At 41.8% G+C, this 13,845-nt stretch overlaps 1 protein-coding gene across 17 annotated transcripts in view; it reads right to left on the bottom strand.

Moving 5' to 3' along the window:
• Positions 1 to 13,845, bottom strand: part of birc6 (baculoviral IAP repeat containing 6) — a 147,304-nt gene that overhangs the window by 114,868 nt on the left and 18,591 nt on the right. For all 17 annotated transcript variants that reach the window (XM_020481699.2, XM_020481707.2, XM_020481712.2 and 14 more), the window contains exons 11-18: positions 8,817 to 8,966; positions 8,271 to 8,496; positions 7,789 to 7,949; positions 2,694 to 2,825; positions 2,382 to 2,513; positions 1,987 to 2,153; positions 1,477 to 1,610; positions 1,116 to 1,277 (exon numbers count right to left, since the gene is read on the bottom strand). In XM_020481699.2, the coding sequence (XP_020337288.1) occupies positions 1,116 to 1,277; positions 1,477 to 1,610; positions 1,987 to 2,153; positions 2,382 to 2,513; positions 2,694 to 2,825; positions 7,789 to 7,949; positions 8,271 to 8,496; positions 8,817 to 8,966 (1,264 nt within the window). The remainder of the gene's footprint in view (positions 1 to 1,115; positions 1,278 to 1,476; positions 1,611 to 1,986; positions 2,154 to 2,381; positions 2,514 to 2,693; positions 2,826 to 7,788; positions 7,950 to 8,270; positions 8,497 to 8,816; positions 8,967 to 13,845) is intronic.

Raw genomic sequence — 13,845 nt, 5'->3', positions numbered from 1 at the left:
ACAGCAGGCTACTGGCTCGCCTGCCCTTTCTCTTCACTAATGATGCGAGTGTGTGTGTTCAGTGGAATATATCCTAGCCTTGACCATTGATGATAGGCCCTAATTTACAGAAGTTGCAAACCAAGAAGTCGCAAGATACTGCTTTTGATAACCGACAGATAGGTCTAGTGCACGGTTCTGATCTGCCTATACTGTGCCACTCCCCTCTAGCTCGCTATGAAAGACGCAAGTGTTTGTGTTCTCGGAAGGTTGCAACTAATCAGTCTCCTCCATTCCAAAAAGATCACATTTGAGTAAATTAGTTGAGGAATCAATTATTTTGGAGACTAATCTCCACCACTACATCTTCGTTGTTAACAGTGGTAAAACCGGAAGAGAAATGCAAGCGACAGCAGCGAAGTACAGTATGGCAATACTTTGAGAAGTTAAATGTGAAGGTGGTGAGATGCAAACTTTGCGAGGTGGAATTGAGGTACAGTAATGGTAGTGCAGGGGCAATACGCAACCATCTGAAAGGGACAAAAACCGTTGCTGGCAACAGCTGCATTGTGAATTCACATGGAATTGTATGGTTTTTTTTGGAGGGGGGAGGGGCCAATACATCTGGATATTTGTCAAATCTGACATGATGTGTGTTCTAACAGGCCTACAATGTTATTAAAATCCGATTTGGATATATTTAGCCGTTTCAGGCTGCATAATATTTAGAAGATGTCCTTTTCAGGTTTAGAACTCCATTTCGTATAATCAAATTGTATTTGTCACGTGCGCAAATACAACAGGTGTAGACCTAGTCAGCCATATAGAAAATCGGTGGTGGTAGTTGAAGCAGTTGATAAGTGTAATGCAGTTGATTGGTGACGACATGAACGATTGGTGTTGACATCCATACAAGCACTATACTCCGATTTGAACCCTTACAGTGTAAAACACACATATAAAACAGATAAATGTGGACTAATTTTGATGGCCGTCTCGATAATCCCCCCCGAGTGGTATTTCCATTGTTTTGGTCTAATTCCATTGATCTCTTTACCGCATGTATAGAGCATCTCTGTATCCCTATGAATATCACATCTCCTTCTTGCTTCCCACATTGATCCTCTTAGGCCCACCTGCAGGGTCCGTTGGAGTACACTCCAGCCAGCCAGCAGAGGCAGTCCAGGATGAGGCTCTGGGAGTGCTCTGTGCCAGGGCCCTCGTCCGCCCCCTTACACAGCCCGTTCAACAGCTTCTCATGGAAATCTGGAAACTGCAGCATGGCACAGCGCTGGACTCTGAAAAAGACAGGAGCAACATACACACAATTCAGTTAGTTATGTTTTACTACTATGATATAACGAGTATTGAAGTAACAAGATGCATGTCCGTTCTCAATAAACTGTGCAAGATCAGGGAATAACGCACTTTATTAAGGTGTTGGGATTTTACAATAGTTGAGTGTTTTTCGTGAAACAACGGTACTAAGGGCCGCACCTTTCTTTGGGTATGGAGGTCTTCTTAAACCTTCGGATTGTGACAGACACCTCCTGGAGCAGGTCGCAGCCGCGGAGGTTGTCAGGTTTCTTCGACTGAGCAGGAGAATCTGCTTTGGAAGTGGAGGCCTTTTCCTAAATGGAAGAAAGGGGTATTTTAAAACACAGAAAGCAGTACAGTGTTAGATCAGAGAGGTCCAAGAGGGCTATTTTAAAATTGTAGAGCTGTAAACTAACAGAGAAAATGTCCTTCAAGAATGGGATGTTGCTGGTATGAGGAAGCCACATCCAAGCAATTTGACATTTTCAACTTCTCACAGAGAACCTGGCAATAGCATTATTCTCCCACCAGATGGAGACAAAGGAGAAAGCTACAATCAAGGCCACCCATGCACTCAATTTACACAACTGTACAATCAGTCAAAAGCGCCTCATGTGTGCAGCAGAGAAGGACTACTGAAATAAGCTGATGTGGAATTGCATTAGTTTTCCAATGCTTTGCCCTCAGTACCTTCGTGGCTTGTGCCCTCTGCAGCAGGGTGGAGAGGGAATGGCCCTTGCTGCTCTGAGGCTTGGCAGCGGGCATCCTCACCACCGGCATGGGGCTCTCCTCCATGCCCTTGTCGCTCACCGCCTTGATGTGCACCAGGAACGAGCGGTACTTGCCCCCAGCCATGCCTGCAGGGAGGGGGACAAACCAGCAGAAAACATCTAACATACAATACAATACGTACATTGCCAGGGGGGGGGGGGGGGGGGGGGGGGGGATTCAGATAGATGATCTGCATGCCACTGTTCTTTCGCTCTTCAAGAAAAAGTTGGGAAGACACATATTGGAGTGACAAAAATGGTCAAGGTAAGATTTCTTCAATGTGACTCGATGTAAAAGTTGGCAGATATTGCTACCTTTGACCAGCTTGGGGCTGGTGAGGCTCAGCATCCCAGCATGGCCTGAGAGGTCCAGTCCACTGGCCAACCACACGGGACCACACAGGATATCCTCCTTATGGTCTTCTAGGAAAGTGCACAGCCTGGAGCCTGGAAGAGGAAGAGCAATATTATGAAACTTCTGCTCGGCTGAGGAACCCCTCGGATTGCGGCTTCACCCTCAGAATCACTAGTAACACGAATCATCTACAATGTGTCAACCCAACACACAATAATCAAGTGTCAAACTGCATCTATCAACCCTGGCTGCCTTTCCATGCAGCTTTCTACCTGATGTCTCTTCAATGTCCATGAACTGAATGTCATCTGTAAAGTCGTGCAAAAGTGGCTGTCCATTCCTCTCCCCATTGGCATGGAGGACATGGGACAGGGGGAAGGAGATCTGTCTGTCAACTGCCGTCTCTGGAGAGAAAAAGAAAGAACAAATCTAATTGAGACAGTAGGCATCTGCAAATAAGATGTGTTAAGCATGATCATAAATGAAACAATCAATATTTCCCTGCACAAAGACTAGTTATCTATGGCAGCCAATGCTCTTCATTGTAGGTCTCCAGACTGCAACCCTTTGACTTGACAGTACGAGTTAAAAACGTTATTGTCGCACTGGTGCGATCTGCACATTCTGCCTGGTCACAATCAAAATGTTGTATTTTGGAGAGAATAAAACCATGAATCTGTCAAACAGCAAAGTGCCTTATCCTCCCGTAATAAAAAGCGCCCGCCATGCCGACTGCTCAAAACAAGATGGACGCTGCATCCAAGTTGCTTTTTAATATGAATTCACATTTACTGTATTGTACTATTAGTTTGAGTGTCTTGCTCACTGCAAAACACTAGCTAGTTGGTCTTAAGAAGCTGGAATATACCTAACACGAATTCCTAATGCTGATCGCCAACTAGCTAGCCTAATGCCATTTAGCTAATGCACTGGGCTAGGGCATAGAAAAAGTCAACTAATACAGGATGCTAGATCAACATGCTTTTAATTTAACTAGGCAAGTCAGTTAAGAATAAATTCTTATTTACAATGACGGCTTACCCCGGCCAAACCCGGATGATGGTGGGCCAATTGTGCGCCGCCCTATGGTACTCGCAATCACGCAGGGTGTGATACAGCAAGTTGTTCGTGCAACAGTATGCTGAATCAAGAGAGCCTATAGTATATCCTAAAATCTTTGTATACATGTAACATCTATTCTTATGTAATTAGGGTCCCCTGGAAAACACTGACCAACAATTTGGTTCCTACCAAATTTTAAGTGATATCAAATCGCAACCATTTATCTTTTCCAGTGAGGAAGAATTGGATGACATTTTCTATGGTGGAGTACGCAAAATAGGTCGACTTTGAGCATCTTTAGCTCTTTAATGTCCTCAACTGGCAGCTTCATTAAATAGTACCAGCAAAACACCCGTCTCAAAGTCAACAGTGAAGAGGCGACTCCGGGATGCTGGCAGAGTTGCAAAGAAAAAGCCATATCTCAGACTGGCCAATAAGAATAAATGATTAAGATGGGCAAAAGAACACAGACACTGGACAGTGGAACTCTCCCTAGAATGCCAGCATCCCGGAGTCGCCTCTTCACTGTTGACGTTGAGACTGTTGTATTGCGGGTACTATTTAATGAAGCTGCCAGTTGAGGACTTGTGAGGCGTCGGTTTCTCAATCTAGACAGGAATGTACTTGTCCTCATGCTCACTTGTGCACTGGGGCCTCCCACTCCTCTTTCTATTCCGGTTAGCGCCAGTTCGCACTGTTCTGTGATGGGAGTAGTACACAATGCTGTACGATATCTTCGGTTTCTTAGCAATTTCTCACATGGAGTAGCTTTTATTTCTCAGAACAAGAATAGACTGATTAGTTTCAGAAAAAAGCACTTTGTTTCTGGACATTTTGAGCCTGTAATCGAAGCCACAAATGATGGTGCTCCAGATACTCAACTGGTCTAAAGAATGCCAGTTTTATTGCTTCTTTAATCTGAACAACAGTTTTCAGCTGTGCTAACATAATTGAAAAAGGGTTTTCTAATGATCAATCAGCCTTTTAAAATCATAAGCTTGGATTAGCTAACAACGTGCCATTGGAACACAGGAGTGCTAGCTGCTGATAATGGGCCTCTGTACGCCTATGTAGATATAACATAAAAGATCTGCCGTTTCCTACTACAATAGTAATTTGCAGCATTAACAATGTCTACACTATTTATGATCAATTTGATGTTATTTTAAAATGTACAAAAAAGTGCTTTTCTTTCACAAACAAGGACACTTCTGTGTGACCCCAAACTTTCGAACGGTTGTGTACATGCAGAAAGCTGACACCAACCTCTCTTTAATACCAGTAGCCTAGTGGTTAGAACATTGGGCCAGTAACCGAAAGGTTGCTGGATCGATTCCCAGAGCTGACAAGGTAGAAATCTGTTGTTTTGCCCCTGAGCAAGGCAGTTAACCCACGGTTCCCACGGGGGCCAAAGACACCCCCAGTACCTCTCTGATTCAGAAAGGTTGGGTTAAATGCGGAAGACACTCCAGTTGAATGCATTCAGTTGTACAACTGACTAGGTATCCCCCTTTCCCTTAATAGCAAGGGACAAAGAGGGGCATAGTATAGGCAGGTCAGCCACCAGGCAGACCGAGCCAGAACTGTGCTATAGGCCTATCTAGCGGCAATCAAAAGCTGTGTATCCCAATAAAATGCTGTATTTTGCAATTTCTTGGCTTTCCATATCTCGTAACTTCAGTAAAGCATGCCCTTTCATTAATGGCGAGGGTATTGAGATGAGCGAGATTAAACACTTGGCTCTCACAGTCACACACAGTATCTGCGCATGAGTTAGCAGCGTGGTAGACAGGGCAACAACACAGAAGTCGCGCCTTGCGCTTCAACACTCGTAGTTGTTGCAGAAATTGACCCACTCCCATTTCACTACACCCGCAATAACACCTGCTAAATATGTGTATGTGACCAATAACATTTGATTTGACTGTAAAGTTAACTCTCTGCATATACAAAAAAAAATTCTTCTTAACATTAAGGATCCCAGTTTCACACCCCAAGTCTAAGGGGATAGGTCCATTCTATTTCTGACTGAAATGACACCCTCAGTGTATTAAACAACATGTTTTGTCTCAACCAATGGTGGGCAGAACACAAAAACCTCAGATGGTGTAAAGTAGGGTCTAAGCTACAACATATGCAAATATGAAAATCTGAGTTAACAAGTTTAGATAATTTACCTTAAAAAAAGGTTAAACATTTTTACAAAGTGTTAATAAAAAGGATCCCTAACAGTCATTCTGATACCCATGTAAAATATAATTTTCAGTGACTAACATATCACCCATAATATTTTTGGGGGGTTGAAAAATGACTCTCTCATGGCTAACTACCAGGAAGCTTATAATCATGAGCTCGCCTTTACTGACAGCTCTTTGAAAGGCCTATGTCAAGAAACTTCAATGCAGTGAGCAGTAAAATCAAGCATTTTTGGTGATACAAATTAATTGTTTGAGTTGCTTTGTATCAATGATGTCAGAAAGCGTTTTATACATCTCCTGTTTGGCAAGCCTCTTGTGATGCGGTTCACAGCAGCCCTGACGGATGTGTTGACATGACAAATGCTTTTTTGAACGACCCCCCCCGCCCCTTTGTTCCACACCAGCTGATGACCTAGCTAGCCAGTAATTAGCTAACACCAGACACAGATGAAAGGGGAAACATCTAAGTATCTTTAAAATTTACACTATTCATACATGTTATTTGCTGACACCCTACAGTTCAATTTTTGCACCAGTAGATTAGCTACCGAATGATATAATCCGGCCTCCAGAACCCATGTGTGTCACATGGGGAGGGAGCTAGTAACTTTATGGTCAAACTTTGTCAATGTAGAAGCGACATTCATTTTTAATACTTGGGTCATCATACTTTGATCTGGTTTTATTCAAACGACCATTAAACTTTTAAAATAAATTATAAAATAGATAACCCTGTTTGTAAACTTTTAAATGACAAACTCAATCGTTTATCTTTTCCAGTGATGAAGCCATGGATGTCTCATGGTAGTGTGGGGTATGCAAAATGGGTCAACATTGAGCAGATTTTTCTCGTGAATGTTTACACATTCAGGTAAAATAATAATAATAATAATAATAATAATAATAATAAAAGACAAAATAATAAAAAAATAAAAATGTGGCCCACTTCTTCTATGTGCAAACGTATAGAAAGTTGTTTAAATCAAAAGGGATGCTGTCAAAAAGAGATTGAATTCAAATGGTTTTACCCTATACGTAATACTAGTGAACATAAAGATGAAGGCAAATTCATGTCTACTGAACAAAAAAATAAATACATCTAACATACTCTGGAGCCTAGGGACCTATAAAATAGGCAATGCAGATGGAATCATGGAATCCAGACATAAATACTGAATTCAACAATATTCAAAAATGTATTGAAGTGAATAGGGAATTAACTAAATGTATTGATAATTCATACCTTTGCCCAAATGTATCATAAGACATGAACAGAATGCATCAGTGATTCGTATTTCCTGCAACTTTCTGAACAGAATGAAATTTCCTCGTCTGTGCGGTGTCCTTTGCATAGCCGTTAGCGATGAAAAGTATTCTGGTAGATGGAAAGGCTTTCCCAAAAAACCTTCTCAATTAAAGTAGCCTGTGCTTGCCTTACAGAATGATATCATGATTATTTGTATCAACCCAGTAGGTATTTGTTTTGAAAATTGGCATCCCATGTGCGCAACAAAAAACTGCTAAACAGCTTCTTGCTAGGTGCACACTGGAATGACTTCACACATTTTTCCCAGACTTCTCCTGATGTGGTTTAAGCATTGTTGTCGACTTCAAGCAACCATTATGTTGTTTTTCTATTAAAAAAAGTGTGATTGTTTTTTGCTCTCAAAGGAAAACAGAATCCTGGAAAAACAAAACTGAGAACAGAATTTGGGATAACACAAAACGTAACCCAGCAAAGAATAAAACTGATTTTATAGGGTCCTGGAATATAACAAAAATAGCCTAATTGTCATACCAAAATTCATGAAAATAGCTGGATTAACTTCTTAATTGAATACCATCTCAGTAGCCCAACACACTTCTTAATAGATCACTTCGACTGACTTAAGATTATTACTCCTATTTTTCCTATTGTGTGACGCTGTGAAATGTTTTTTTTCCGGGTGTGGCCAAATTATGGGCTGGTGTCACAAACTAAAAAGGTTTGTGGCACCAGAGCCACCAGGTGAAAATGTTACTCTGGAGTCCTGCATAGTCTAAGCTCAAGATACTATATTTTAAAAATTTGCCAAGGCAACATAGAGATAGCGGTGAGTGACCTCACCGTTGACCTTGCCCAGACCTGGGGCCTTGTTCTTCAGCAGGGTGATCTGGATCTGAGGAATGTTAGTGATGTTGGCATTCATGACGAACTTGAAGTCCACATGGCCCACCATGCAGGCCTTGGGAAGGACCAGTTCAAATACATGCTCGTCCCAGCTGGAGCTACAAACAACAAAGAAAGCATGGCCGCATTATTCACCTCCTCAAATACTTCCTAAAATCAAGACATCCTAGGCTACTTTTTATTTATTTATAGGAGTATGTGAGACTGTTAACATACAAGTTCAAAAGGAACATGTAGGTGTGGTCCTCAATAAGGAATTTAGAATGGGTCTGTATATTCCAAATGTACAGCCATTGTGATTGTATATTAATAGTGTGACGTTTGTGGATAGACTTAAGAGAAATGAGTCACTGACTACACATACCCATAAGGATTCTACTCACACCCATACCCACCCAGTCATACCCACACGTCCGTACCTGTCACTCTGCAGCTTCCAGGTGCGTGTGTGCTGGGCGGCGTCTCCATGGTGCTGCTGGTGCAAGTGCTGGGGGTGGCGACGCTGCTGCTGCTCCTGCTGCACCTCCACCCAGCAGGGCGGCACTGTGGCCGAGAAGCGCGGCGTCAGTGTTTCGAAGCGCGTCAGCTCCACCAGCGACGTCAGGCTCTCCACAGCCAACACTTGGTCCACCAGGAGGTCAACTCCTTACCGGGAGAAGAGGTTGGCAGAGTACAAAATATATATTAAAAAAATTAAAGGCCACGGGGATGTAAAGAACTTGTGAAACCGGAAAATGTATTGTTGCTATTCCAGTCTGTACAGTATAATGTTGTCAATCAGCATATGATTTCACTGGAAAGAGGGTTCCAATAAGCAATGAGTAGTCAGTTACCAATATCCATGAAATATATTTCATAGGTGTTCATAGTCAGCAACGGTGAAATGAGGCAACAGGGCTGCACAGTTATTGAATGAGCAGAGAAGCAGCAGATATGTGAAGTGTAAAGGGGTCTGTGTCTCCTACCTGTGATCCCTGGGCTCGAGGGGTTGGAGGAGGGCTTTGCCCCCTCCAACAGCTGTTCAGCCCCTTTAGAAAGGGGGCCATCGACAAAAATGTCGCTGTCATCTACATCGTCACACACACCTCCAATTTGAAGGAAATGAAGTTCTCCACCTAGAGGGGGGTTAGATAACTGCAGTCAGACTTAACATTCTTAATGTGAAATGGATCCAAAGATTTCATAAATACATTTCTGCATAGTTGTCATTTTAACACAATAACTGCTCTACCAAAGAAATGGATTTCCCTTCAAATCAATCATCCCTGCTTGAAGATATTTATATTTTATCATATGACAACTAGGATGTGCACGGTTCTTCAAATATTCAAACAGACTTTGGAATTAGAATACTTTTGAATATAATTAGTGAGAAAAATTAAGCCTATTTTAACACTGAAAAAGCTTTTTATAAATGACAACATCCATGTGACATTGTTACAAGGGTACACAGGGCCTTCAGAAATTATTCACAACCCTTTACTTCATCCATATTGTTGTTAAAGCCTGAATTTAAATTACATTGAGATCGGTCACTGTTATACACACTACCCCATAAAGTCAAAGTGGAATTGTATTTTTTTCTTTACAAATTAATAAAAAATGAAAGGCTGCAATGTCTTGAGTCATCAAATATTCAACCCCTTTGTTGAGTCATAAAATATTCATCACCTTTGTCATGGCAAGCCTAAATAAATTAAAGAGTAAAAAACGTGCTTAACAAGTCACATAATAAGTTGCATGGACTCACTCTGTGTGCAAGAAGTGTTCTAACATGATTTTTGAATGACTACCTCACCTATGTACCCCACACATACAGATAACTGTGAGGTCCCTCAGTTGAACAGTGCATTTTAAACACAGATTCAACCACAAAGACCAGGGAGGTTTTCCAATGTCTCACAAAAGGCACCTATTAGTAGAAGGCAAAAGAAAAAGATAAAAAGCAGACGTTGAATATCCCTTTGATCATGGTGAAGTTATTAATTACACTTTGGATGGTATATCAATACACCCAGTCACAACAAAGATACAGGCGTCCTTCCTAACTCAGAGGAAGGGACAGCTAGAGTTTAATGGCTGTGATAGGAGAAAACTGAGGCCTGCTCAACAACATTGTAGTGGCGCCACAACAGTAACCTAATTTACAAAGTCAAAAGGAAGCCTGTACTGAATAAAAAAATATTCTAAAACATGCATCCTGTTTGCAAACAAGGCAACAAGCAATTCACTTTTTGTCCTGAATACAAAGTGTTGAGTTGGATTTGCCCCCAGTATATTACTGATAACCACCATATTTCCAAGCATAGTGACAGCTGCATCATGTTATAAGTTTTCTTATAAAAAATGTAACTAGGCAAGTCAGTTAAGAACACATTCTTATTGAAAATGACAGCCTAGAAACAGGGGGTTAACTGCCTGTTCAGGGGCAGAACAACAGATTTTTACCTTGTCAGCTCAGGCATTCGATCTAGCAACCTTTCAGTTACTAGCCCAACGCTCTAACCACTCGGCTACCTGGCGCCCCTCCCCAGCCCTTTGTAATAGTTAAGGACTGGGGAGTTTCAGGAGAATTTTTTTTTTATGGAATGGCGCTAAGCACAGGGAAAATCCGAGAGGAAAACCTGGTTCAGTCTGCTTTCCACCAGACACTGGGAGATTAATTCACCTTTAAGCAGGACAATAACCTACAACACAAGGCCAAATCTACCATGAATGTTCCTTAGTGACCAAATTAGTTTTTACTTAAATCTAATTGAAATGGAAAGACCTGAACATGGTTGTCTCGCAATGATCAACAACCAATTGGACAGAGCTTGAAGAATTTTGGAAAAAAATAATATTATAATTCGTTTTTTGTTTTAAAAATGGGCAAATGTTGCACAATCCAGGTGTGGAAAACTCTTAGAGACATACCCAGAAAGACTCACAGCTGTAATTGCTGCCAAAGGTGCTTCTGCAAAGTATTACGTCATTGAATACTTATGTAAATTAGATATACTACTGTATTTTATTTGTTTATACATTTGCAAAGCTGAGTGAGGACAAAAATACTTAATCCATTTTGAATTCAGGCTGTAACAAAATGTGAAATAAGTCACGGGGTCTGAACACTTTCCATGACACTTTAAATGACTCATTACCTCGTACCCCTGCACATTCACTCTGTACTGGTACACCTTGTATATAGCCTCGTTTTTATTGTTACTATTTCCATTATTATTACTTGCTTTTTAACTCTGCACTGCTGAGAAGGGGCTCGTAAGTAAGCATTTCACTGTAACGTCAACACCTGTTGTTTTCAGCGCATGTGACTAATACATTTGATTTGGTAACTAGTGACGACCGGTAACCTTCATGTAGCTTGTAGTTTATGTTGGCCAAACCAAGTGGCAAAGTGACTCAATGTGTGTAGCAAGTGGAGAGAGAGTTCAATAATGCAATGCATTAAAAAAAAATGCTGAATGAGGAGAAGGCTATAAAGTGTTGCACAGTATACCGAAAGGTCTATACTTTATCCATACCAGAACATGAAAGAAAACGGTTCTGTACTCAAATTTGTTACGTTCAGTACTTCTGTAAAACAAGCCTCACATCATCTACTGATTGAAAGTGCAGCTGAAATCCCCTAGCTCGAGTGCACAGTGGATGCTCCACTCTTTTCTAGCTCTTGCCCAGGGATCATCAACTCGATTCAGCCACAGGCCAATTATTTTCTTGAGCAGATGGTCAGGGGGCCGTAACATAAACTACAAATAATCTGTACACTGCAAATTGACAACAAGAAGCACAGATATATTTTTAACCAAAACATTTTCAAACCTTGCTTACGTTTGTATACAATCACATACAGGTGAAGTCAGAAGAAGTTTACATACACTTAGGTTGGAGTCATTAAAACCCGTTTTTCAACCACTCAACACATTTACTGTTAACTGACTTGCCAAAACTATAGTTTGTTAGGACATCTACTTTGTGCATGACAAGTAATTTTTCCAACAATTGTTAACGGACAGATTATTTCACTGTATCACAATTCCAGTGGGTCAGAAGTTTACATACACTAAGTTGACTGAGCCTTTAAACAGCTTGGACAATTCCAGAACATGATGTCATGGCTTTAGAAGCTTCTGAGAGGCTAATTGACATCATTTGAGTCAATTGGAGGTGTACCTGTGGATGTATTTCAAGGCCTACCGTCAATCTCAGTGCCTCTTTGCTTGACATCATGGGAAAATCAAAAGAAAATCAGCCAAAACCTCAGAAAAATTATTGTAGACCTCCACAAGTATAGTTCATCCTTGGGAGCAATTTCCAAATGCCTGAAGGTACCACGTTCATCTGTACAAACAAAATGAGACTACGCAGCCATCATACCCCTCAGGAAGGAGACGCGTTCTGTCTCCTAGAGATGAAAGTAATTTGGTGCGAAAAGTGCAAATAAATTCCAGAACAGCAAAAGGACCTTGTGAAGATGCTGGAGGAAACAAGTACAAAAGTATCTATAACCACAGTAAAAACGAGTCCTATATCGACATAACCTGAAAGGCCTCTCAGCAAGGAAGAAGCCACTGCTCTAAAACCACCAAGCAAGACTACGGTTTGCAACTGCACATGGGACAAAGATGGTACTTTTTGGAGAAATGTCCTCTGATCTGATGGAACAAAAATAGAACTGTTTGGCCATAATGACCATCTTTATGTTTGGAGGAAAAGGGGGAGGCTTGCAAGCCCGAAGAACACCATCCCAACCGTGAACCACGGGGGTGGCAACATTATGTTGTGGGGGTGCTTTGCTGAAGGAGGGACTGATGCATTTCAAAAATAGATGACATCATAAGGCAGGAAAATTATGTGGATATATTGAAGCAACATCTCAAGACATCAGTCAGGAAGTTAAAGCTTGGTCAAAAATGGGCCTTGCAAATGGACAATGACCCCAAGCACACTCGCAAAGTGGCATAAGGACAACAAAGTCAAGGTATTGGAGTGGCCATCACAAAGCCCTGACCTCAATCCCATAGAAAATTTGTGGGCGGAACTGAAAAAGCGTGTGCGAGCAAGGAGGCCTACAAACCTGACTCAGTTACACCAGCTCTGTCAGGAGGAATGGGACAAAATTCACCCAACTTATTGTGGGAAGCTTGTGGAAGGCTATCTGAAACATTTGACCCAACAATTTAAAGGCAATGCTACCAAATACTAATTGAGTGTATGTAAACGTATGACCCACTGGGAATGTGATGAAAGAAATAAAAGCTGAAATAAATCACTCTACTATTATTCTGACATTTCACATTCTTAAAATATAGTTGTGATCCTAACTGACCTAAGACAGGGTCTTTTGACTAGGATTAAATGTCAGGAATTGTGAAAAACGGAGTTTAAATCTATTTGGCTAAGGTGTATGTAAACCTCAGACTTCAACTGCATATCTCTCTATTATGCTTGGGAATACTGAAACAGATTTTCTAAATTAAAATAATTTGGAGCTGATTTGCTGGGGTTTTTACAGTCTTAAATAATTTTTAATCACCCGCAGGCCAAATTCATGCTAGCTCCACACTCATGCTGCACAGTAGTTAAGATACATGAATAGGGCCTCCCAGGTGGCGCAGTGGTTAAGGGCGCTGTACTGCAGCGCCAGCTGTGCCACCTGAGACTCTGGGTTCGCGCCGAGGCTCTGTCGTAACCGGCCGCGACCGGGAAGTCCGTGGGGCGACGCAGAATTGGCCTAGCGTCGTCCGGGTTAGGGAGGGCTTGGCCGGTAGGGATATCCTTGTCTCATCGCGCACCAGCGACTCCTGTGGCGGGCCGGGCGCAATGCGCACTAACCAAGGTTGGTGCACGGTGTTTCCTCCGACACATTGGTGCGGCTGGCTTCCGGGTTGGATGCGCGCTGTGTTAAGAAGCAGTGCGGCTTGGTTGGGTTGTGTATCGGAGGACACATGACTTTCAACCTCCGTCTCTCCCGAGCCCGTACGGGAGTTGTAG

This window comes from Oncorhynchus kisutch, linkage group LG4 (assembly GCF_002021735.2).
Source record: "Oncorhynchus kisutch isolate 150728-3 linkage group LG4, Okis_V2, whole genome shotgun sequence".
Taxonomy (NCBI): Eukaryota; Metazoa; Chordata; class Actinopteri; order Salmoniformes; family Salmonidae; genus Oncorhynchus; species Oncorhynchus kisutch.
The sequence above is the reverse complement of the archived record's forward strand: the minus strand, read 5'-3'. Positions and strand labels throughout refer to the sequence as shown.